At 44.0% G+C, this 24999-nt stretch overlaps 1 protein-coding gene across 3 annotated transcripts in view; it reads left to right on the forward strand.

The window, feature by feature from the left end:
* Nucleotides 1-23871, forward strand: part of PTPRB (protein tyrosine phosphatase receptor type B) — a 105482-nt gene extending 81611 nt beyond the window's left edge. For all 3 annotated transcript variants that reach the window (XM_084878876.1, XM_084878877.1, XM_084878878.1), the window contains 12 exons: nt 416-515; nt 1370-1453; nt 1557-1574; nt 1685-1766; nt 2361-2451; nt 3149-3225; nt 4869-5003; nt 6012-6134; nt 6549-6712; nt 8334-8469; nt 16093-16213; nt 18320-23871. In XM_084878876.1, the coding sequence (XP_084735002.1) occupies nt 416-515; nt 1370-1453; nt 1557-1574; nt 1685-1766; nt 2361-2451; nt 3149-3225; nt 4869-5003; nt 6012-6134; nt 6549-6712; nt 8334-8469; nt 16093-16213; nt 18320-18342 (1154 nt within the window). In that variant the 3' untranslated portion in view covers nt 18343-23871. The remainder of the gene's footprint in view (nt 1-415; nt 516-1369; nt 1454-1556; nt 1575-1684; nt 1767-2360; nt 2452-3148; nt 3226-4868; nt 5004-6011; nt 6135-6548; nt 6713-8333; nt 8470-16092; nt 16214-18319) is intronic.
* Nucleotides 23872-24999: the final 1128 nt, after the last annotated feature.

Here is a 24999-nt window from a genome sequence, read left to right on the forward strand (position 1 = left end):
TATTATACCAGAAAATAAAAATAAAATTTTGTTAAAATAACTCATAAGCAATGCACTGGATTGGCTAAAGTCTCAGATGCTGTAACTTGTTTTATACAAATGAAATAACATTTTTATTTTGGTGGCAAACTGCTGGCATTTCTCTTAAGGGCCCCAAGCTTTATATACAAGCACAAACAAGTCCAAAATTTATTTAAAAGCTCAATAACATTATTTATTTAAAAATACAATGACCCACCAGCGTTTCTTCTTCTCTGCGGCATACTCCCCATACTTTAGATAGGAACTGCCTCAGTGTGGGCATCATTTGAATTCTTCTTTAATAATGGTCCTGGGGGGGTAGTGCTTCTATCCCCCTGGTTTGTTAGCACTAATGTGCCCACCTGGCTTGTTGTTTCCATGTGTATCACTGTAGAGCCTCTTTTTGGAGTGATTGAAGGCGTGAGTGCTGGTCTGTTCTTAATCGGCATGCTGGTGGCCGTTGTTGCCCTGTTCATCTGCAGGCGGAGGACGAGGTGAGTACACAGACCCCTTGAGTGATTGGGCCCACAGCCTTAAACATGCAACTGAAAACGCCCTTCGGCCTGAACAGTAAGAAGGGAAGATCATTTACTTTCTCTCGATTAAATCACCTTTGCTTCTCAAGAAAAACAAAAGTCAAGCCCTAAAACCGGGACTCACTTTTGTCTGTCTCTCTACACATCATTGATGCGTTCTGCCCTCTCCAAGCGCCGAGGGGGCTGTGTGAAGCTATATTTGAGTGTGAAACAACACCTTTTGCACAGGAAAAAAAACACAACATGTTGTGTGTGGTTCCATCTCCTCATGAAGACAGAGATGTGTGCAAATTGGGTACCCAACCACTTTTCTGAAATATGCTGAAAAGTATGGCTGACATCACCCTTTTGTGGCTCATAGCTGCTGTGCTAATTTAAGGAGAGACCAAAAGGAACCAAAGCATGTGGTCCCAAAGCCACACTCTCTCCTCTTAGGGAATTTCTTTTATTTGGCACACCGTGTTCTCTCTTGATGTCATGTCTTGCATCTAAGGTTTGCTGGGTTTTTTTAAGGAAAGTTTTATTGAGAGTGTGGGAAGTGATTGTGACCTGTAGCCAAAAACCAGAAGAAAAATCTCCAGCTACTGCAGAGATCCGTTTCTGAGGGGGGGGAAATCTATTTCTTCTTTATGTTCTTCCTCTCTTCCCCGCCCCTCCTCAAAGAGACACTGGCTGGGTGTAAATCTACGTGAATACTGAAAAACCCACCTGGGCACAAGCACGCACAGCCTTACCATAAATTGAAAATGTGTTGAAGTCCTAATGTAATGTGTCTCCTAATTAGAATGTGAGTCCTCTCCCTTATGTTGCAGCCATGGTCGAGAAAGGCCCTCTGCCCAACTGAGCATCCGCCGGGATCGGCCGTTGTCTGTCCACTTGAACCTGGGCCAGAAAGGGTGAGCACCACACCTTCCTTCACACCGTTTACTGAAAGCTGAGTTGATTGTATTGCATGAGATTTACTAACCAGGTCTTTCTTCTCTTGGCTTCCTTTCACAGGAACCGGAAAACTTCTTGGTAAGAGAGAAAATTCATTCATTACTATCATATCTGCTTTTGAAATAGAGCTCTAACTGGTTATGGCATGTTTCCTTCAGTAATTTTCCTTCTGTCATATTTTATTTTAGCCCAATAAAAGTAAATCAGTTTGAAGGGCACTTCATGAAGCTGCAGGCTGACTCCAACTACCTTCTATCCAAGGAGTACGAGGTACGACTCAGATGCGATTATGCTTTGGCCCCCTAGTCCTCGGCAGAATTTGCCTCCCGAGCTTTCCTGTAAAATGACAGGCGGATTGGGCTCAGGGGTTAGGATGACACGTAGGATCTCAGCTGTGTGCTCTTTTATGCCTGAATCTCTTCCCCACACAACATAATCTCACAGGCCATTTCATCTCCAGATTTGTGCAGCAAAGTGCTATCTGAATCCGATGGTAAGAAAGAATGAACAAATTGTGAATGCAAACCTAAGGCTCTCAGATACTTACCCTGGCCGTTTGCTTGACTGGGAAATAATGGGCTTTGGTGGAAAAGTGCCCAGACTTTGGATTCTGTTCCCATACTTGCTACCTATGTGACCTGGGGCAAGTTAGTTATCCTGTCTGAGCCTTCTCTATGAAGTGGAGATGAGAATACCTCCAGTGGAACCGCTGTGGGGGCCAGAGCTAATGCTACAGAATAGTGGGCACTCCATGAACAGTAGCTAGTGTACGTATTCTCATATTGCAATCCACCTCAAGGATTGTATGATTTATCTTCTTCTATTTCATATTCTCTACTTGCAAATTTATTTTTTACCTAATAGGACTTAAAAGACGTGGGTCGAAATCAACCGTGTGATATTGCACTCTTGCCAGAGAACAGAGGGAAAAATCGATACAACAATATACTGCCCTGTGAGTTTTGTGCTGAAGTTTGTAATACTGTCTTCCTCTAGCCATTCCTCCTCTTTTCCAGGAATTAAATGGGCAAAAGAAATGTGGTACGGGTGGATTAGGGAGAGCTGAGGCTTTGAATGCCTTTAAAAAGGGGATGGGGTGGGTGTTATCGCCCCTCCCTCCACATGGGTAACAACAAGCTTCAATTCTGGTTTCGAGAGGCCTCTTCTACTGTTGAAATTTCACCATGTGGTCCTACTGCTCCTTTTTGGAGGCCTCTGAGCAATAACGGGGCCAACAGCAAAGGCCAACCTAAGTTTATCTAATAAAGACTCCAGTTAGCAACTGGTATTAAATAATTATTACATATTTTAATTATCCTCATTCTATTAGCTGGAGCAACGGAAGGTGGCTTTTCTGGATTATATTCATGTCAGCAATAAGAAGGAGCTGGCCACTCCTTGGGCAAATGTCATAGGGTCACAAGTAGTGTTCCAGAGGAAAGCGCAGAGGGGACTGCAAAAGGCATTTGGTTGTTAGTGTGTTTATGAACCACCTATGCAATCTGGGGCGAGTTATCCTGCCTGAGCCTCATTTGCAAGGTGGAGATGAGGATTCTTCCTTATGGGGCCCTTGTGGGGATCAGCATTCCATAAGCGAAGAAAAATCACACCAAGACTCAGTGGCAAATCTGTCTCAATAACCTTCCTTCCAGATGATGCCTCTCGGGTGAAGCTGTCCAATGTGGATGACGACCCGTGCTCTGACTACATCAATGCCAGCTACATCCCTGTGAGTGCCCCTCTAGGCTGCAGGGCCTAGTGAAGCTTTGACGGGTGGCCACACTGGAGATACCTCTCCTCCTACATGCTATTACACTCTCAGGCAAGACTGTGCCTGATTGCCATAAAACACAGCGTGTCCATTTAATCGCTGCTAAGACCCATCTTTCACAATGGCTACAGTCACAAGAGATTTTAATGAGCCCAGGATGCTTTCTCATAGGTCATTTCCTCGCTGCAGCCCTAGGTGGAGACTAGAGAGCTCCCTAAAGACATTGGACCACCCCCGCTAAGGCTGCCTAAGTAGGGAAGCTGATTCAAAGTTACTTGGATTGTTGAAAACCACAGACACAGCTCCAAGGTTATGTCAAACCCTTGGGCTCAGATTCTGGCTGTCAACTTGCTAACTTCCTATAGCACCCTACAGTGGAAGTAGCTTTGAGATCAGACAGATCCAGGTTCTAGTCCCATCTCTGCCCTTTATTAGACTCTGCAACCTTGGACAAATTATGTCACCTCCATTTTCTTTTCTAAACAATGAGGATAGATAATATGGATCTCAAATAATTATTCTTTCACTCAATGAGTACTTCTTGTTCAGTGATGACTATAAGTCAAATACTGAGCCATGCATAGGAATCTGGTGAGATAGAATCTGACCCTCAAAGAACTCTCAGGAGAGTTGGGGCATCAGGACGTGACCAGGCTGTGCCCTGAGAAACACACCTCCACATCATTGTTAAAATGCAGATTCTGATCCAACAGGGTAGGGGCGGGACCTGGGACTCTGCATTCCTCACAGGCTGTTACGTGAGCCCATGACGCTTGTCTAAGGATCACTGTCTGAGTAGAAAGTGGTTTGAAGTTGCTATAGCAGGAAAACATCGTTCAGCAGATAGGAAGATAGAGGAAAGCTCAGCAGGCAACAGGCTGAGACTTGGAGGGTAAATAAGGAATAGCCAGATGAGAGGCAATGTCTGTGTGGGCGAGGCGTGGGAGTGGCAGAGGTGACAGAATGTAGAGGCCCTGAGAAGAAGGAAGGAGAGAAAGAGCTTCCACGAGGTTCTGCCAGGAGTTCTGTATTGCTGAGGTACAAAATGAGTGGGTGGAAATATCCTAACTGTAGAGTTGTGATTAAGATTAAATAAGATCTAAGAAAGTCCTGGCCCACAGCATGTTACCAGGTAGGTGCTCAATAGTCAGTGATATATATTTCCTTAAGTTTCCTTTGCATGACCTCTCTTACCAACATTCCAGGGTCAGTTATCTAAAAGGACTACAAGCTTCTCCATTAAATAGGGAAAGAGCCTGATTAAAATCTATCCCTCAAACACACCTATACACGCATGTGTGTGCACGCGCACACACACACAAAATTTCGGATTAAGTGTTTTCTAGGTTATCACTTCAGTCCTCCCTCCCTTGCCTTTTAGAATAGACCAGCCTAATAAAAAGGAATTTCGCTCTTAACAATAGTTCGACATTCCAGCCTTTGTCCTTCCTGCTCCCAAGCCTTGACACTTGTGTTAGTATCTTTTTCTCATCAGGGGCCTGGCCAAGACCTACACATCATCGTGTCAGCAGCTCGCTCTTTGTTTATGGTTCTGAAGAGGCCTATTGTTTCTGACTGTCCATATTGTAAATTCATCGCAGGGCAACAACTTCAGAAGAGAATACATTGCTACTCAGGGACCTCTTCCTGGCACTAAGGATGACTTCTGGAAAATGGCGTGGGAACAGAATGTTCACAACATTGTCATGGTGACCCAATGTGTGGAGAAGGGCCGAGTGAGTAAACACTCTTCCTGACTTCCAACTCTGCTTTCCGCCATCTGGAGGGAGCTCTTCCCCACCATCAGGAGTTAACTCCTGCAAAGCTAAGTAAGGGTCGTACTAGAAAGAATTCTGTTAGTGAATCACACCACCCAGTTCAACAAGGCTCTGTGAGGTGAGGCCCAATTTGGGTCTTGGGTCTGAAGTTTCAGTCCAAGGTGTCTTCCCTTGAGGACTGGGAACACCAGAAGTGCCCTGACGCAGAAAGATGAACTGGCCAGCCGTCGCTCCGACCTCCAGTGTTTGGTGACAGGAGACGCCTTGTCGGGATCATTGGCTCCGCCCCTCCTTTTAGGTTGAACTTAGGTTGTTTCTTCAGAAACAAAGGAAAATAGTTAACTGGAAAAATTAAGTAAGCATATTGTAACTCACTTATACTCCTCTACTTTATATGGTTGCTTGGAGGATTGAAAGAGAGATTGTGCCTAGTACCTGTGGTCAATAATATATGTTCCTAATCCTCTTTCTCCTGTCTTTCTCCATGTAATTTTGAGCTTAGATGAATGTTCAGACTTTTCAAAGATCATTTGGCACAGGGCACAGGGCCCAGGTTAGGACAGTGGTATCAAATTATAAACAAAACAGGGCCTGGAAGTCAGAGCCTCCCTCTGCCCAGCTAGGATGTTCTTCAAAAGGAACGTGTTAAGATGTTCCTATCTGCTAATGAAGCTGAAATGCTAAGGAAGTTAAAGCGAAACCTCAGCCATGACCCACTGTGCCTGGAAGGTGAATGAGTCAGAGGTTGGGGTTCGCTCCTCCCACCACGAGTGTCTCCCCTTCACTGGCAGCAGCAGCTGGGCTCCAGCGCCGGCCACGAGCAGGTTAATGCAGAGCAGACGCCAAATGGCTTTAGCAGCTGATGCTGGATTCCCATTCAGGAAGACCTTTCCAGGAGGGAAAGTTCAGGTTCACGGAGGAGTCACGTTTCCGGGCTCACTTTTTTTCCTGCTTGTTTTCCTCTAGGTGAAGTGTGACCATTACTGGCCAGCGGACCAGGACTCACTCTACTACGGGGACCTCATCCTGCAGATGCTCTCGGAGTCTGTGCTGCCCGAGTGGACCATCCGGGAGTTTAGGATATGCAGTGTGCGTTGGTTTGTCTGATTCCATTGAATGGCCCCGCTTGGAAAGATGAAGGTCACCTGGGAATCACATATTTGCTGGTTCCTCTCCTGTCTTTGCAGCCCATAGGTGTTCCTGGTTGGGCACAGCTGTCAAACTGGAAGCTTTGCCTTATTATTCTTTTTTTATTATTCATATTGATTTCTTACAAAGAGGAAGGGAGAGGGATAGAGAGCCAGAAACATCGATGAGAGAGAAACATCAGTCAGCTGCCTCCTGCACACCCCCTACTGGGGATGTGCCCACAAGCAAGGTACATGCCCTTGACCAGAATCGAACCTGGGACCTTTCAGTCTGCAGGCTGACGCTCTATCCACTGAGCCAAACCGGTTTTGACTATTCGTATCATTATTCTTCTTTTCCTCTCTGCTCTTACAGGAGGAGCAGCTCGACGCACACAGGCTCATCCGCCACTTCCACTATACAGTGTGGCCGGACCACGGAGTGCCAGAGACCACCCAGTCCCTGATCCAGTTTGTGAGGACAGTCAGGGACTACATCAACAGGACACCCGGGGCCGGGCCCACCGTGGTGCACTGCAGGTACTCACAGCCAATGAAATGACACCAGGCAGGCTGGAAAAGGCAGGAGGGTGGGGAGCGGGTGGGAGGAGGAGGAGTCTAGGCTCAGATGTTGCTAGCTCACTTCTCTCCAACCTCATTCCTTTTCCCCCAACTTCTCTCTCCTTTCCTGCTTCCTTCACATACCTCCTCTCTCTCACCCTCCTCTCTCTCACCCTCACTCTTCATCCTTCTCTCTCCCTCAAATCAAAGATAATTTGGCACATGGCACCGGGCCCAGTGATATCAAATTATAAATAAAGCAGAGCCTGGAAGACTGCCTCCCTCTGCCCAGCTAGATCTTTCTTCACAAACAACCATTGTTCTCTTGCTCTTTCTCTTTCTGTACAAAATGCCGAGTCCTCATGCGACTTCCAGGCTCTCCATCCCCCATCCAAGTTCCCAGAACCCCCACCCACTCTAGCCAGAATGAAGACGGCATACGCTTACTCTTGCTTCTTATCCTTGCAAGGGTCTTCTCTCTCTCCTCCATCTATAATAACCTTAACTGTCCATTAAGACCCTGCTCTAGCCCTCCCTCCCAGTTGAGTAGCACCTGCTATCCGTAGCACCCAGTTTTGTTCTTAAATTTAAGTTCCCTTGTGAATTCTCTTGGCTTCGGACTACTGTGTGTCCATAAAATCAACCTAGCAATCCACCTTTCTCTCTCTCTCTCGCCTAGTGTTTACATAATTAATGTTTGCAGCTACACTTTGATAGTCCTAACTGAATGGCACTAATAAATACAGAGCAGGGAATTGCTACAGTGAGAAATGTCAGAGGCACTCACTTTCTCCCAATCAGCCCTGCACCCTGGGAGCCCTGCTTCTATATGTCATTGGAACCCTGATGCTTTTAATAGGAATGTGAGGTCCTCACGAGCTTCCTGCCTTCTGAGGAGTGGCAGGCATGTTTACCCAGGACCGCTGGAGAACTGTTCTTTTTCTTAGAAATACGTGCAGCAAAAATCCCCAGATTAGACAATCACTTTGGGGAGCAATTGTCAATCTCTAGAGAAGTTGGAGGGGTTCACACCCTATGATATGCAGTTCTACCTCTACATATCAGCCCCAGCAAATGCCCACATGTGTGCCAATGGTGTCCACAGCGACGTGGTCTTTAACAGAGAATCTGAGTACCTTTAACAGTAGGGAATGGACTAGCGGTGGATGGATTAGCAGTGATTTAGGAACTCTGTAAAGTTGTTAAAAGAAAGTATATATGTATATGGGTAATGACATGGGTAAGGCTCAAAACATAATACTGAGTGGGAAAGTTGGCAGAAGACTACATGAAACATGTTATCATCTTAGTAAATTTTTGAAACACATAAAATGATGATATTGTTTGTGGATGCAGGAGAAGTATAAAAACATGGCTGGAAATGATACACACCACATGCAGAGCAGTGCCTACCCCAGGGGGTGGGGGAGGTGAGGAAAAGAGGCAGAGGCTGGGGCTCTAGGTTGCATTTCTTTGAGAGAGCACGTGGAGAGAAAGAAGTGTTCCTACAGCCTCCCATAACTTGGAAGGGGAAAGAAAGATTCGCTAGTCTCTGGGTGCCCTCTTGAAAGGCTCAGCCTTCCTTCCACTTCTCTTCCAGTGCCGGTGTGGGGAGGACTGGAACCTTCATCGCGCTGGACCGAATCCTCCAGCAGTTAGACTCCAAAGACTCTGTGGACATCTATGGAGCAGTGCATGACCTAAGGCTTCACAGGGTTCACATGGTGCAGACAGAGGTAAGAGTCCCAGGTGGAAGGACACAGACCGCTCTCCATGCCTCCCTCCCCAACCCCCCAATGCCCGAGGCTCTAACCTGAGAAGGGGAAATGGCCATGGCTCATTGGGAAGAGAAAGAGCACGGAGTACACAATTTGTCTAGGACTTGTCATTTTAAAACAAATCTCGGGGACCTTCAGGATGGTGTGTACCCTTATCTTCATTGAGCTGGTTGCCCATCTTCTGCAGGTGGGTGGGTGGGAAGACAGATTATTCTGATCAATACCTGGGAGAAAGGCCAAGCCATCTTGAAGATCATTTTCAGATAGGCTGGTGGGTGAGCACAAGAACTTCAGTTAGTAAAGAGGAAACAGATTCTAATCTCTTCTCTCCTCCCACCTCACGCCCCAGCTGCACCGCCCCCCCCCCCCAAACTCTAGAAACACCAAAGGAGTGTACATTGATCAGGAAGGATAAGGGCATCCATTTGTGGTCCTTTGGCATTTGCAGGGCTTTTTTTTTTTTTTTTAAATATATTTTATTGATTTTCCACAGAGCGGAAGGGAGAGCTAGTTCCATAGAGAGCTAGAAACATCGATGAGAGAGAAACATTGACCAGCTGCCTCCTGCACACCCCCTACCGGGGATGTGCCCGCAACCAATGTACATGCCCTTGACCGGAATGGAACCTGGGATCCTTCAGTCCGCAGACCAACGCTCTATCCACTGAGCCAAACCGGTTTCGGCTGCAGGGCATTTTTTAACATGTTAGCTCATTAAATTTCACCATAACCTGATAAGAGAGTTATTGCTTTCCATTTCCAGGCTAGAAAACAGATGCGGAGGCTACAGGCTTTAAACAGCTGTGAAATGGCCCGACAGGCACTTGCACCTGCTCTAGAGAATCTCGGGCCCTAAGCAGCAGGTCCACTGCCCACAGCCGCTGGGCCATGCCTTCTCCCCACAGAGTCCAAGCATGTCATTTCCCAGTTAATTGCCTTCCAAGGTCCAAGTTCTCTTACCCTTCTGTTTCCTAGGTAACTCTGCAAAATCCTTTATTTAACTTTTTTTGAAAACTCCTTTATTTTTCAACTACATTCATATTATATAAGTTTCAATTGTATAGCAGAGTTGTTAGACATTTATATAGCTTATAATGTGACCTCCCTGTAAGTCTAACACCCATCTGACACCACACGTAGTTATTACTAACTAGTGGCCTGGTGCACAAAATTTGTGCACGGAAGGGGGTTGTCCCTCAGCCCAGCCTGCACCCTCTCCAATCTGGAACTGCTCGGAGGATGTCCAACTGCCAGTTTAGGCCTGATCCCCTGGCAGTTGGACATCCGTCTCACAATCCGGGACTGCTGGCTCCTAATCACTTGCCTGCCTGCCTGTCTGATTGCTCCTAACCGTTTCTTCCTGCTAGCCTGATCACCCCCTAACTGTTCCCCTGATGGCCTGATTGACACCTAACTGCTCCCCTGCCAGCCCAATCACCCACAACTGCCCTCCCCTGCTGTGACCGGCCTCCTCCGGTGAGGTGGCAGAGATGGTGGGACCAGCCTCCTCTGTGCCACATGAAGCCTCGGGACTCCCAGGCCTCACCATGTGGAGTTGCCACCGGGCCCCGCCTCCACTGTGCACATGGCCATCTTGTGGTGGCCATCTTGTGATGACATCATGCATGAGGACCACCTAGGCTTTTATTAGTATATATGTTATTGGCTCTATCCCCTGTGCTGTAATTTATACATCCCCATTACTATTTGTAACCATTTTGTACTTCTTAATCCCTTCATCTTTTCCACCCAACCCCACTCCCCTCTGGCAACCAGCAGCCCAGCACCCTAGTTCTTTGTATCTGTCAGTTTGTTTCTGTTTTGTTTATTCACTTACTTTGTTCTTTATTTTACATATAAGTGAAATCATAGGGTATTTGTCTTTCTCTGTCTGACGTTTTTCACTTAGCACAATACTCTCCAGGTCAATCCATGTTGTTGCAAGTGGTAAGGTTTCATTCTTTTTTATGGCCAGGCATTGTATATATGTACCACATCTTATTTCTTCAACCATCTATCCATAGATACTTAGGCAGCTTCCATATCTTGACTATTGCAAATAATGCTGCAGTGAACATAGTGATGCATCAAAACCCTCTATTCAGAAAATAATTCCTGTCCACGGTGGTTGACCATTGACCCATTAACCAGGAAGTTACATTTGATTCCTGGACAGGGTACATGGTTGTGGGCTCAATCCCCAGTAGGAGACATTCAGGAGGAAGCCAATCACTGATTCTCTCTCATCATTAATGTTTCTATCTCTCTCTCCCTCTCCTTTCCTCTCTCTGAAATCAGTTTTTAGTATATGTGCTGCCGAAGCAAGCACTGAAATCAGTTTTAAAAAAAATAATTCCCAGGGTTAAAAAAGTGGAAGGTTCTACATGCTCCTATCTCCCATGATTACAGCACACCTGGAAACCGCACAGGCAGCTGTGCTGCTCAGAACCCGGCACCCTGCAACAGAGCTCCCCCGAGCTTTTTTAAACCCACCAAACTAGGAAAGATTATATTATGAAATTCAGAGCTCTACCCAAACTCAAGCTTTTGCAATTATTGGTATTCTGTGTTCTTTTCTCATCTACATCCCACATATCTGGTTCCCATGCCCTCATTGGACTATTTTAAAGAAAATTCTACTTATCACATAATTTCATCTTTAAATACTGTGTGTGTGTGTGTGTGTGTGTGCACGTGCAAATTAGAAATATGGACTCTTTTCAAAATTATAATCATAGTATTATTATCAGACCTAACAAATCTAATCATAATTCCTTAATATCACTTAACAGTCAGTGTTTAAATATCTCTAATTATGTCAAAAATGACTTTTCATACATGATTTGCATTAGAATACAATGTCTACACATTGCATTTGGTTAAGGTCTCTTTTAAATCTCTTTAATCTATAATAATCTTCCCTCTAATTTGTTTTCCATGCCATATATTTGTTAAAGAGACCAGTTTGTTTGTTCTATATATTTCCCACATTCTGGATGTGGCTGACTGTGTTTTTCTGGTGGTAATGTGTCATCTGTTCCCCATAGTTTTTGTCTGCCAATGTGAGGCTCCTTTAAATTTAGGTCCCTTTTTGCCACCACAGTGTTTCATGGACAGTGCTGAGTACTTCCTGTTGTATCAGGTCAGGCGGGACTTCCTGTCTGTGTGAGTCTCTGTCAGTGCTGATGGACTTGACAGTGACATCCGCTCTCACGCTCCCCATCAGCTTATCTTCTAAGGTTGGGGCAGCCATTGAGGACCACTGTCTAGCTCTGTTATTTCATGAAGGGTGGCAGAATTATGTCACACTGTTTCATACCAGTTATCCTTCTGCTTTCTCCAAAGACTGTGCGTTCCTAGAGGACAGGAACGTGTTTTTCTTTTCTCTAGCCTCAATATATATATATATATTTTTGTCTATTAAATGAGTGAACAAATATTTCACAATTTCATTGCTAAAACGTCAGCACCAATGTTTCATTATTTGTCACTCCCGCAAACTCAAACTGATACTTAATTTGTAATCTTAAGAAAAGGAGATTATCACCTTTGAAGTAGTTTCAAGGTGTGTGTGTGTGTGTGTGTGTGTGTTCAGACTTCCTGGTTATTGTTAGAGGCTTCTGGGGTCATGTGTCCCTTCACACACCTGCCCAGACTCTGAGCACTCCCTACCATAAATATCACTGGGTGACTTCCAGGGCAGGGGTGCCATGATGTACAAAGCTCCCCCTCCTTCTCTTAGCCATAACTCCTTTCCCCAGTTCTGTTCTCCTGCCTCTGAGGATTTTGTGGCTCTGGCTCCTCTGGATGCCTCTTCACAGCTTGATTTCCCTGAGGTTCTGTCCTCAGGGCGCTGCTCTTCTGTCTCCACCTTCATTCTTGGCGATGGCCCCCACTCCCGCGCACCGCATGTTTCCCAGAGCTCGTCCTCCTTTCCCAGCATTCCCCTAAGCACCTGGCTGCCAGACAGTTCCTCCTGGAAGCCTTACCATCATCTCCATACAAACAACCCATCACCTGTCTTTCAAAACACAAGCTGCAGAGATAGCAACTAAAGCACTGCTGCTCTCCCTCCTTTCGGTTTCAGGTGACAGTGTTTCCGTCCACCTTGCCTCCATCTGACCTGCTAAGCATGGAGTCTGACTTCTTTTTCTACAGTTCCCGCATTCAGGCAGCCACTGAGGCCTGTCAGTTCTTCCAGCACCTTTCTCTCTGTCCTAGCCTCTCACCCACTGCCTCGCCCTTGCCCAGCCTTTCCCAGCCCTCACTGGGCGTGTTGCAGTGGCTTCCCAGTGAGCCTCCTGTCTCCAGCGTCTGTCCAGACAGCTCCTCATCACCACGGCCACCAGCCAAGTCCTCTAGCTAACTCACTCTTGTAACTCCTGGCACAGCAATCTTAGAAAGCTCTCCATTGCTTGTAAAATGGCATTCCAACTCTCACCCTTGTGGCCAAGCCTCTTTGTAACCTGGCCCCAGCTTCCTTCTTTTCTTCTCCATGTTCCTGTCATAACGCCACCCACCCCTTGTTTTTAGGGTTGTTCCCCTGCCTGGGCCAGCATGAACTTTGATTCCTCTATTCATGATGAAATAAGCATTGCAGGAAGTGGGAATTTTCTCTCCCTTCCCCTCTCCCCCAGTGCAAATGAAATCTCAAACAAATCCAGATATTATCTGCCTGGCTTTAGGACTCTGCTGAGGGTGGGCTGCTCCTACAGCCTCAGAGCCCTGGCCCAGCCCAGCAGGCTCCCTTGGTGCTATGAGTGAGTGTGGAGGGGTGCGACCCCCAGTTGAGCGCTGCTGGGAAGGTTGGGGGAGGGGGTGACTGTTCCAGCAAAGGAGGAACGATATTCTGACCCCTTGGATTACTTTTCTGGGTCCATGGGGATAGTCAGTCTCAACTTTAGTCTACCTTATTTGGATCACAAAGGGATGTAGGTCTTTTTAGACAAGGGTGCAAATGTGTCCCTCCTTCTTGTAGCCTGCCTCGTGGCAAGCTGACTCTGGAGAGCTGCTCAGATGGAGCAATAACTTGTTAAAGAGCAATAGGTGATTGTCACTCTCATCTGCTTCCCATGGGAAGCAAACAGTGGGGTGTTGTCGGACTGAGGATCTCAGTGCCAATGTGGAAGATTGCCCTGGAGGTTTCTCGTGACCCATGAACCCGACATTTTAGCTACACTAGACTGCTCATAGCTTCCAGGATGTATGTGCATCTTCATGCTCTTTACGTCATTTGGAATGTCCTACTTCTTTGCTCAAAATCGTAACAAATGTCACCTTTTCTCTCTAGCTTGATACTTGCCATCCTCCAGAAGTGAATCTGACCACTTCTTATGTATGAAGCTTTACACACAATTCTGCTTTATATTTATCACCTTATAGGTATTTGTTCACTTATCTGCTCAACTCTGCACTCATGGACCAGGAAAAGGCCTATGTATAGTTCTATAAAAGTTACCTAATATTACAACTTTTAGCAAAATTGAGTGGATCTGAGGCTTCACCAGTTAGCTAAACAGAGCCAAAAATGATCTTTTGATTGAGCTTCATATTTTAGACTTTGTCTACTTTTTGTGAATGAAGCACATTAACAACCTGAAAGTTTCAGTTGTAATCATTTTTCAAGGACATTCTATTGGGAAAAGAACTTATATTTAAGACAAGGCAAATTAATGAATATTAACTGGTTTCAAAGCCCATGGTGGATCATTGTTGAAGAATTTATTAATAAGGCATCACATAGAGATATTAGAGCTCATTCACCACTGAATGCCCAGATTCCAAAGTAATTTAATATCTGAGGAGAATTGAAATGTGAATCATGTTCTGGATGGGAGGAAGTAGGCAGGTATCTGTCATAATTTGGTAGGTTGTTATCAAGATGGCAAAAAAAGAGACTGCCTGTGCTAGCAACTGTTTTCAGGGTAGTGCCCTTCTGGAATTTTCAAGATCAAAGTGGTATAAAACCCTCATGACAAGTGAGCAAGGTTTGTGAGCAGAAAGGCAAAGAATAGTTAATATTAACGCAGGCCTCATTTATGGTTGTTTTGTGTCTTTGGATTGTCCTAATGATTATACCAGACCCACATTATGAAGTCCCGTGAGTAGCTGACCAAGCTAACTTCCAGTCAGGAGCAGTGCCTGGTGCCAACCCATAAAAATAAATGCTCACTTTTAAAGATAGTTGGTGAGGGAAGATCGTGTAGTTTCACGTGGTGTCTCAACCTATGAAATACTCTAAGGCTGATCACTTAGATCATGGAGTCCATCTAGTTGACAGCAACACAAAGCTGTGTCCCCTGAAGTGGTATAACCATTTGCACGTCATAAGCGTCTATCATTGTGTGTGAGGATGGTTTCCATCTTGGACGCGTGGCAGTAACTGGATAATGGTAGAGGACATTCGCCGTAGAGGAGACCTTTGCCTCCTTGTTTGACAGATGGAGAAACTGAGATCCCGAGAAGCCTCATGATTTAGCCTGGGCCAGCTGCATGCAGACTAGGAGACCAGCATCACTGACATGGTGGTGTACTCTTTTCCTGACCTCCTTTTTCCCTGGAGCAGTTGCTATATCATTAAGGGAGCCCAAGGCCAAGTACTAAGTTTACATGGACATACATTCCCTCATTAGAGAGCTCAGTTGGTGGTGAGGAACGGGGCCCCCACTGCACACATTTAGCTGCCTGTGACTGATCTCCTGTGAGGTCTTCATGGTGTCTTTATAGTCACCAAACACTGACTCATCTATGTTTGTTTCTGTTTTCTAAGTAGCTAGCTCTCAGATAGTTGACTGTGTGTAATCCTTTATAGTTATGTTTGTTTAAATTCTGCTGTCAGTCAATGTCTTTGACATTCTTCCATGAGTCAGACTCAAATGCTGAGAGAGTCAAGACAGATAAGACACTGAACTTGCCCTCAAAGAACTGATAGTCCCATGGGTGTCTATTGTATACATTTCCTTTTTCTCACTAAACGCCCAAAAGAAAGGAAATAAAACAGCAGAATACACAGTGACATGATTTTGTCATTCAATAATACAATAAACTAAGAAAACTGGTATAGTGAGAAGAACATGAAGTTTGAGGACAATTCAGGATCAAATCCTAGGGTTCTTTTCTTCTTAGTTTTGTGACCTTGGAGAAATTACTTAACTTCTCTGAATCTTCATTCATATGGATGGTTATATCTACTTCACAAGGTCATCAAAATTTGAAATAATGTATGTAACATGTATAGCACTGTGTTTGGCATTAATTAATCTATTTAATAAATATTTGTGGAGAATTTACTAGGTGCTATAGATAGTAATTGGCCTCCATAGAACATACTCTATAAATATGTATTGTATGCATGTAAGAAAGAAGGGATAAACACCACCCCTCTGCCCATTACCATCATTCTCATTTTAGTGGTAATAGTATGCTCTCACTCTTCTATGTAGCGGAGACCATTAATGAAGTGATGATCAAGAAATTTGCTAATCTTATCAGATCTCATCACAGTTCTTGTTTTGTGATAATCTCTCATCTTTTTGGACTGAGGACTTGCCATTCTCTGATGTATTTTCTGCTTTTTCACAGTGTCAGTATGTCTACCTGCATCAGTGTGTAAGAGATGTCCTCAGAGCAAGGAAGCTACGGAGCGAACAGGAAAACCCCTTGTTTCCAATCTACGAAAATGTGAATCCAGAGTATCACAGAGGTAGGATCCTCACTAACTTACAGGTTCATTTATCAAGATATAATTGACCCGGAAACCATTCAAGACTTAAAGCTCTTCCAGCATGCACCATCTATTTCTTCCTCTACCCAAAGGCTGGAGGGAAGGCCCTCCCCCAGAGAGCAGCAGGGGAGAGAGGCAGAGTGGGGAGGGGACTCCCACCAGTAACACTGATTCCACTGCTCTCTCTTCCTGCCTGGCCAGGTTGCCCTCTATTAAAGACTCTGCTTAATATTTCTAAGTGCTAAGGATCACTGCTGGGCAGGATGCTTTGAAATCACAACTGGGAGTTCAAATTAGAAAATCCCTTTGGAGAAAAACTTGCCCATATGTATCAAAGTTTTTTTTTTTTTTAATATTTTTTATTGATTTTTCACAGAGAGGAAGAGAGAGTGATAGAAAGTTAGAAACATCGATGAGAGAGAATCATCTATCAGCTGCCTCTTGCACACCCCCCACTGGGGATATGCCCGCAACCAAGGTACATGCCCTTGCCCGGAATATAACCCGGGACCTTTCAGTCCACAGGCCGACGCTCTATCCACTGAGCCAAACCGGTCCCAGCTGTATCAAAGTTCTTAATATGTTCTTATCAGTTGGTATCTCTACTTCCATCCTAAGTACTGAAAAACTTTAGGCATGAAGCTTTTCATAATTAAAAGTTTGAGTGAAAAAAACGAAGAAATGTTTAACAATAGAGGACTAAGTATAGCATGGTACATTCCCTGAACAGAATACAATTCAGTCTTTAAAAAAACTATATTTTTTAAGAAATAATAACATGGATATTTTTATAAATAAGAAAAGCAGAATTTAAACAAACATAAATAGCACTTAGTGAGGGGTAGGGGAGACTGGAAAGAAATATACCACGATAGTAAAACAAAGTTCTCTGAGCAATAAAATAATTTTTTTTTCACTTTATGGGTTTTTTAAATTTTCTAGAACAAGCATGTAACTTTTTTTCTTAATAAAAAACTAAGTAGGAAAAATATATAAGTAAACTTTATAAGGCAATGCTTTGACCAGACAGTACTTACCTGACAAATGAAGGATCTGCATGCCTTTTTCCACTCCAGAACATCATTAAAGCTTCCTTCTGCACACTGAAGCATTGCATTCGTGATTTGTTGCCAACCTAACACATTAGCCCAAACATTTATTATCTCACAATTCCTATAGCTTGGGAATTTGGGAGGGGCTTCACAAAGTGGTTCTGGCCCAGAATCTCTCATGAGGTTGCAATCAAGACATTGGCCAGGTCTCCCAGCCCTGGAGGTGGGATAGCAGGAGCTGAGGCTCACTCACAGAGCTCGTGGCAGAGGTCTCAGGTCCCTGCCACATGGACCGACAGCCATCTATACATCAGACCTTTCTTTTTTTTTTTTTTTTTTAAACATTATTTCAGAGCTATTTTATCTCCATTTCTAAGTGGTCTTCCATTGTATTTTGTTCTCTGCACTCTCTACACCCACCCACTAGCCAGTATGTGAAATCGTTGGTAAACTGTAAAGCACAAACACAAGAGAGAACTGCTTTTTAAAGGAAGTCCTTTGTAACCAGATAATCTTTTTGTGTTGTAAACAGTTACCCCCTAATTTATCTGAACAGTAAATTAAGGCTTTTGCATGTCAGGCTCTTTAAGAAGCTCCAGGAAGGGGGAGCTGGGAGGCCCCTTTGTCTTGTTTTGACCAGCTCCAGAGTCTTCTTTTAGAGTACATCGCAGCATCCAAGCTGAAGGAAGCTGAGGATGTTATAGTTACCTTCAGGCATCTGATTGTTAGGATTCAGGTCCTAACTCTAGGATAAATAACATTAACAAGCTGTGTAACCCTCAGGTATTCTTCCTCTCTGGGCCTGTGGGCTCATCTGTGTAGCCACAGGGCTTGGACCAGAATCCAAGAGTCCTTTCCAATTCTGGAATGGATCTGAATGGAATGACCAGGCCCCCACAAGGATCGTCTCACCATAAACTGGACTGAGTTTTAGTCACTTTCACTAGGCTTTTCCATGAGTAATTTTTATAAGCAGAACACCGCAGCGGGGTAGCCCTGCTACCGTCTCTAATTGCAGTGTCCTTCCTTGCAGATGCGGGCTATCCCAGGCATTGAGGATGGGCCGGAAGCCGTCCTGGAGAAAAGTTATTCACTGTGTGATTTTTTTTTTTTTTTTTTAACTCGCTTCATGCCCTACAGAGGTGCCAACTATTTCTATTGATACTATGTATAATTTATTAATCTGGAGAATTTTAAAAGAATTTATGTTAATTTAAAAGTAACAGATATTATTGTACATAGTTGTATTTTGTAGTTTCTTCTGTACATATGTATTTTTTCATAATGTTTAATATTAAGCTTTATATAATACTATTTTCCACACCAAAGTGTCCATGGGTTGTTCTGCATAAACTAATTCAACCTGCATGGCAGGACTGCTGTACCCGGGTGTGGACGTGGCTGCAGAGGGGATTCCTGGGCCCTGGTTTGTGGCAGGTTTGATATTAACTGATCAGGAGAAAGGACGGGCTGGGGAGAGCGTATAAATATAGTGTGCTGGCTTTGCTGCATTGCTGTCCTATGAATCTTGGGATCCAAAGACGATCCAAATGCTATTTGGACAAATAGGACAGTCACAAAAAGGACTGCGAGGAGGGGGAAGGGATTAAGTAGCACCGAAGCTGCAGGAGACAGCTGGGCCTAAAATGGTTTCTCTCGCCCCTTTCTCCTGCCAGAGGTTCAAGCCAAAGCAGTCAGCCAGGGGCTGCAGTGCAAGTCCAGGCTGCAGCGGGGAGGGCTGTGGTAGAGAGGGTGTAAGGAGAAGGGATGAACTCTTACATCAAGAGGAAAGCCACCTGGATCCCTGCCTGTGAACATAATCAAACTGTGAGCACCGTCCGCAGTGACAGGGGGCTGTGCACTGCCCCGCAGTGTGGAGCGTGGACACGCGTGCCCTTACCGTCATGGTGTGCTGGTCCACACGCACACACTGCTCTTTGTCCCATTTCCACGGGGCTGCATTCCTGGGAAAGTCAAAATTATGCCGGGCATACCTGGTTTTCCCATCAGAGGAAGAGTGTAGTGGCAGATTATACCCCTGGTCAAAGGACCCAATGTCAATATTTTTATAGAAATGTCCATAATTGTCACAAACGGTTAATTTTTGTAAAAAGGCTCCCTGGTGCTTCGTATAAAATGTTCCAAAAGACTCCTAGCAAATCATGGAGGTCCAACTATTACACAGTCCCCTTAAGTTGTTTTTCACATAAAAGACACCACCTACTCTGCCACGGCTATCTTCAGTGTCTGTGCCTGCGTTGGCTCTGCTGGCTTTCAGCGAGCCGGAAAGCGGGCCTGGCCCTCCCCCTTGCGCCGCCCGTGGGGCCTCCTGGGAGGACAGGAAGCCCCTGTGTGGGCTCCTCGGGGCTGCTGAGAACGGCCAGGAGCGGAGGCCCTTCCCGCAAGGCAGATTTCTTTGTAATAAACGGAAGAACTAGAGATCAAGCTTGTTGATCTCACGGCTTCCCTTGCAAAGCAAACACCTCTTTTCAAAGTGTCTATTTTTGCTATCTACCATTAAGCTCCACAAGTACTGGAATGGGTGTAATTGGCATAGTAATTGAAAATCACTACATGTATCCAAAATCGTTATTTATAGTTAGGTAAATCCACACCCAAGCCAGAGACGTTCCCAGGGCTATTTGAGACGCATGGAAACGGGGGAACTGTCAGAAGGAAGATGATGAGTAATAGCAGGGTTCCAGGCTTCCACAGTGTCCTTGTGCTTGGAGCCTTCGTGAAGGACAGTGTGAGGCTCTGATTACTGTTTCAGGGACCCGGCTGGATTTTCTAAAAATGAAAAGGAACAGCATACATGTAGTACGTGTGGCAGGGAGGAAATGGAAGTCAGAGATTTAGGAGACGTGGTGTCTATTAGGAATAACTTTCCCTGCATTGAAAGGTAAAAGCAAGAAAAGAATGCGCAGCATTTTAGACTCCTGTTGCTCAGCACAAAGCGCACCAATACAGGGAAGGACAAACTCCTCTTGGCTTTTCATTCGTTTAGGGAAATGGTTAGTAGGTACCTGCAGCCTGCGAGGCAGTGTCCTAGAAACTACATGTTTCTACCGACGTAAGGAATGCATCACAATCACAAAGTTAGGTGGCGGCTGTTATTTTCAGGGGAGCCCTGTGGAGGGCCTCAGGGAAGCAGGGAGGTGGCCACGCCAGTCCATGGCAGTGTGCAGCCTCCCCCAGGCCTCTCTGGCCAATGCTGAGGCTGCATCCATAGCAAACAGGGAGCAATTAACTGCACAAACCAAAAACCGAAACCAAAAAAAGCTGCACATCTGTAGCCTTCATTCACACCCGCATACCCTACCTGGTGTGTCTGGGGTGGAATCAGAGCCGTGGAAATGGAGGTGACAAAGGGAAACTGTATGTTCTTTTGGTCTAATCTAGGAAATATTTATTCTTACCCTCCACCTCTCTAATTTTAAATCTCCTTAGCAACAGTTATTTCCCCAGCTTCCCTCCCACTGCCACCAAAGACTAAATTCGTAATCTAGTTGATCTATTTATTAAATTAAGGAGGGAGGAGGGAAAAGGTTTCCTTGACATTCAGCCCGATTGGATGTATTTTCATTCAATCCCATCCCGTGTTCTGCCTCGGTAAGCACTCCGCTTCCTGTCCTGGTGGGCGTCCTGCCTGTGCACCTGTGTGGCACACTTTAATCATCATCTTCAAAGCGTCCCGACTTATCCAACCTTGGGGAGAGGCCCGTCTTGCATCTTAATAATTATTTACCCAAGTTCTTTATAATTAACTCCTTTAATCTCTACTCATTAAGTCAATTCTGTATCATCATTCTGCTGTTCTCTGGATAGCAGCCAGTTTTCAGCTCTTGAATCTGACTTTTCATAGCACATTTCCCCGTCTGGGCCCACACACATGGGTCCCTCGGAACGTGCCATCCCCGAACGATGACGGGGTCCTCTGTTTCACTAACCACCTGCCTGCCCGCTCCTCCTTCAGAGTGCCTTTGCTCTCCCAGTCCAATGTGGTTTTATTGTCTGTTCGTTTTCTCTCCTTACACTCAGCAGCATTGTGTAGTCTTCTCAGGCTCCATCTCCTAGAAGAGACAGCCATGGTTTCACTTTAAATACTAAAATGACTGCAGCACACAGACAGGTTGGAGACAGTTTTGTTTGGGAGGGTCTTTAGTTCATTGTATTATGTCTTGGAAGAAAACCCAAAAGGATGTGTGAAAATGATGTAAAACCACTAAGCAGTTGCACAGCAATACAGAAACATGCCTCACATGTTAGCCTTCACGCTCCGATTCTCTTGTCTTAGTGTCTCAGGAAGCAGTTACTTACATTAAACATTCTTCTTACCTTTTGCAAAAAAATGATCGGCCATCTACTGAGTTTGCATTCAGTTGGCTTTCTGGGCCTTTGAGGTCGGAATCCTGAAAGCGTACCTTGCCAGATCTGTCTGGCAGCAAGTAGTAGCATCCAAGCCCCAACTCTGGAGTCCTCCAGACTGACGTTCACACACATGAGCCAGGACAATTGACCTGGTGAACAACAGATAATCAGCTGCCTTGTTCAAGGCAACGGTTCAAGGACTTTCCAGGTTCCTTCTCATTGAGGAAATGAAAGGAGTGCATCAGAGTGACAAGAAGGACCCCTCCAGGTGGCTGTGAGCAAGCCCTCAACCCTACCTCATTTTTGAAGAGTGGAAATGCCTGCAGCCCAAATTTCCTAAGTCCCTGAGTATTTTAACGGAAAATCTGTAAACTATGACTGCTGAAAGCAAATGAAATGCTGCAAGGAAAGGCACTATTAGAAAAGGAGATCCTACCAGACAGCGTCAGGAAGGGTAAGTGGCAGCCCTTCCGTGCATCCAGACTGTTGTTTAGAAATGTCATGTTTCTATGAGCACCTATTAGCCTTTGGGGAATTAATTCACTTTGAGGACGTTGGCCAGATGATTCCGCTCAGCAATTTTCAACTGTTTTCATCTCAAGGCACTCATAAACTAATTACTAAAATTCTGCTGCACCCCAAAAAATACTTTTTGCCAATCTGACAAAAAAAAAGGTATAATTTTTATTCATTCACATTGGATGGCGATTGTGTTTGGCTGCTGTCATTTTATAATCTGATAGTTTAAGGGACAAGAGTAGGCATTGCATGTATTAAAATTTTTTGTGGCATATCAGTGCACCTCTGCACTCGTTGAAAATCACTGATTTAGCTAATGAAGCAATTGAACCGATTCCTTTGGTTTCGTAATTTGACCAGGTGTTTGACTAAATTGACTTATTTTGGAATTCTGAGCATAGATTCTTGTAGTGGATGAGGCTTTTGAAAATGGCCATTTTAGTTAAAATGCAGGGTATCATTTGATGCAGCCATGATAATACAAAAATCTGTTCCGTGCTAAAAATGTTTCTAGCAATGAAAATATTTCTGACTAAAAGAATACTCTTTACTTGTAGGGGAGCTCCCTAGGAATAAATGTATACAGTATAATAAAGCATGTTGTTGTTTTTAAAGAGGTTGTCTATATAGATACATTCATAAAATAAGGAAATTGTTGATAAATGTTCCTAAAATAGAAATTTAGGGAATGGAAATAAATCTATTTGACAGATTTACCAAAGATTATTTTGATAATCTATATACCGCTGTACATGATTTTATATTTGATACCTAAACACATTGTGCAAAACTGTGAATAATGTCCGACAAATGTAATGTGTCCTTTCTAGAATATGCACAAGAAAGATTAGTTATGGCTGTTTTCTGCCTTAAGCAATTCCTTTTAAGAAATACTATTTTTACCCCAAGAGTTGGCTTTCTGTTATGTTTGAGATGCATTTTAATAGCAGAATAAGTAGATAGCATCCCAGGAAGAAAGGAACATAGGTAATTGTGGCTTTAGGGGTTTGCTATAGAGTTGAATGGTATTCCATTTGCAAGCCAGTGGGGGAGTCTGCGTGGCCGTGGGGAAGTTTCTTAGTCTCAGGGACACTGACAACCAAGTGCACAGTGTTCTAATCTGAAGAGTTCTTGATCTCTTCTCTTCCTGTGGGGCTTACCAGGCTTATAAATTCTACAAGGACAAAGTCTTTAACCTCTTCTTTCCTCCCATCTTGTAGAAATTAGTGAACAGCTTAGAGATATTTAACATGCACTTTTTGAGTGGAAATTGCTCCTGGCCCAATACTTTGGATGTCATAGTCAGTGTCTAATAACACTATTGTCCATGGAGGTTCATCTGACTGTTCCGTGACTTGTGTGAAGTTTCAATAAATAATGTAAATAAATCCAGCAACTGAGTCTATGTTCTATAATAGAGCACTTTTATATTTTTAATATACTGTATTCTTTCTCTGCAAATCTGGTTATTTAAAATGGCAATAAATGGATTCTATTTTTTCATATATAGTACCTCCCCTATAGTATTGTGTTTCTAACCAACTGTTTGAGCAAAGAACTTCATTACCCTTTCTATTTAAATTATGTATTTGCTTAATATATTTTCATATTTGTAACCATGGTCAAAAATTCTATATGGCATTTTGCACACCTTCTCAGGAGCACAGGAATAAAACTGCTGTTTGTTCAAGGAAAGTGTCCTGTCTTCTATTCACCTATTTCTCATTTATCCATTTCTGTCATCCTTTTGCTCAGGAGAAAGGTCAAAAGTGACTTGCTTTTAAATGGGAAAAATTTTATAAGCCACTATTATAAAGAGCATGGCTGTCTTAACTTTGATTCCTGAGTGCTGAGTTGGTTACCCAGAGTATTATGTGCATAGGACAGACTCTCAAGTTAACTGTCGCTAGCTAAATTTTTGTGTTTGGTTCTTTAGTTTGTTAGCAACCGAAGGGTCACCTATTGCCCACAGTGTTGATGTATTCCCAGAGGCGCTGTCCCAGCCGGATCCCCACTCGCCCTTCGCTGACACTCCGCCTTAGTGGGTGGTGTGATATTCAGTGAAGCGCTACTGAGTTCATTTCCAGAATTTTTATTCTGCCCTTTTGCCTTTCTCATATTTCAGTTGAAAGAATGATGTCTTTCACAACTTCCGTATTTCATTTTTCTACAACTTACAGAAATCTTCATTTTAAAAAAAAGTACAATAATAGAATTACATGTTAAATCAAAGCAATCCTATTCAACACAGTTTCTGAACTCAAAGAATGAGGTTACCAAAAGAATTTGACTTATGAGGCTAGACTTTTCCCCCCAAAGTAGCTGTTTATTTCATTAATTTTCCTCTTAAAGAAAAAGAGAATATTGCAATTTGAAGTAATCACTTGGTAATTAGTGATCCATCCATCACAATCATAAAAAGTTAGAGCTGTAAGGGCCGCCATAGGGATGAGCAATGAAGAAAACCAAAACCCAAGTTTTAAAGTGATACAGCAAAATAGGACAATGATGGCATTCAACCTGGTCTTCCTATTACTTGTAGGAAAGACCTGTCTACACAATATAGACAAATAGGAAAACCGCTCAGAAGCCAGTGAGCGCAACAGCCACCTCCAACTCTGAGACACAACCTTCAGTAGAATTTTCAACAGAGTGTGTGATATTCCTCTTTGTTTTGTATCTCGTGTGTCTGAAGACATCCATTAAGTAAGCAAGTATCAGACTGTATTTTAGAGTCAGATCTTAGCAGAAGTCATCACAAATGTTCAAGCTGAATTATTGATTAGAAAAGGAGAGAACAGGGTTTTCTAACATAATACTGTT

Source organism: Pipistrellus hanaki (assembly GCF_964339955.1).
Source record: "Pipistrellus hanaki genome assembly, chromosome: 3".
Classification (NCBI taxonomy): domain Eukaryota; kingdom Metazoa; phylum Chordata; class Mammalia; order Chiroptera; family Vespertilionidae; genus Pipistrellus; species Pipistrellus hanaki.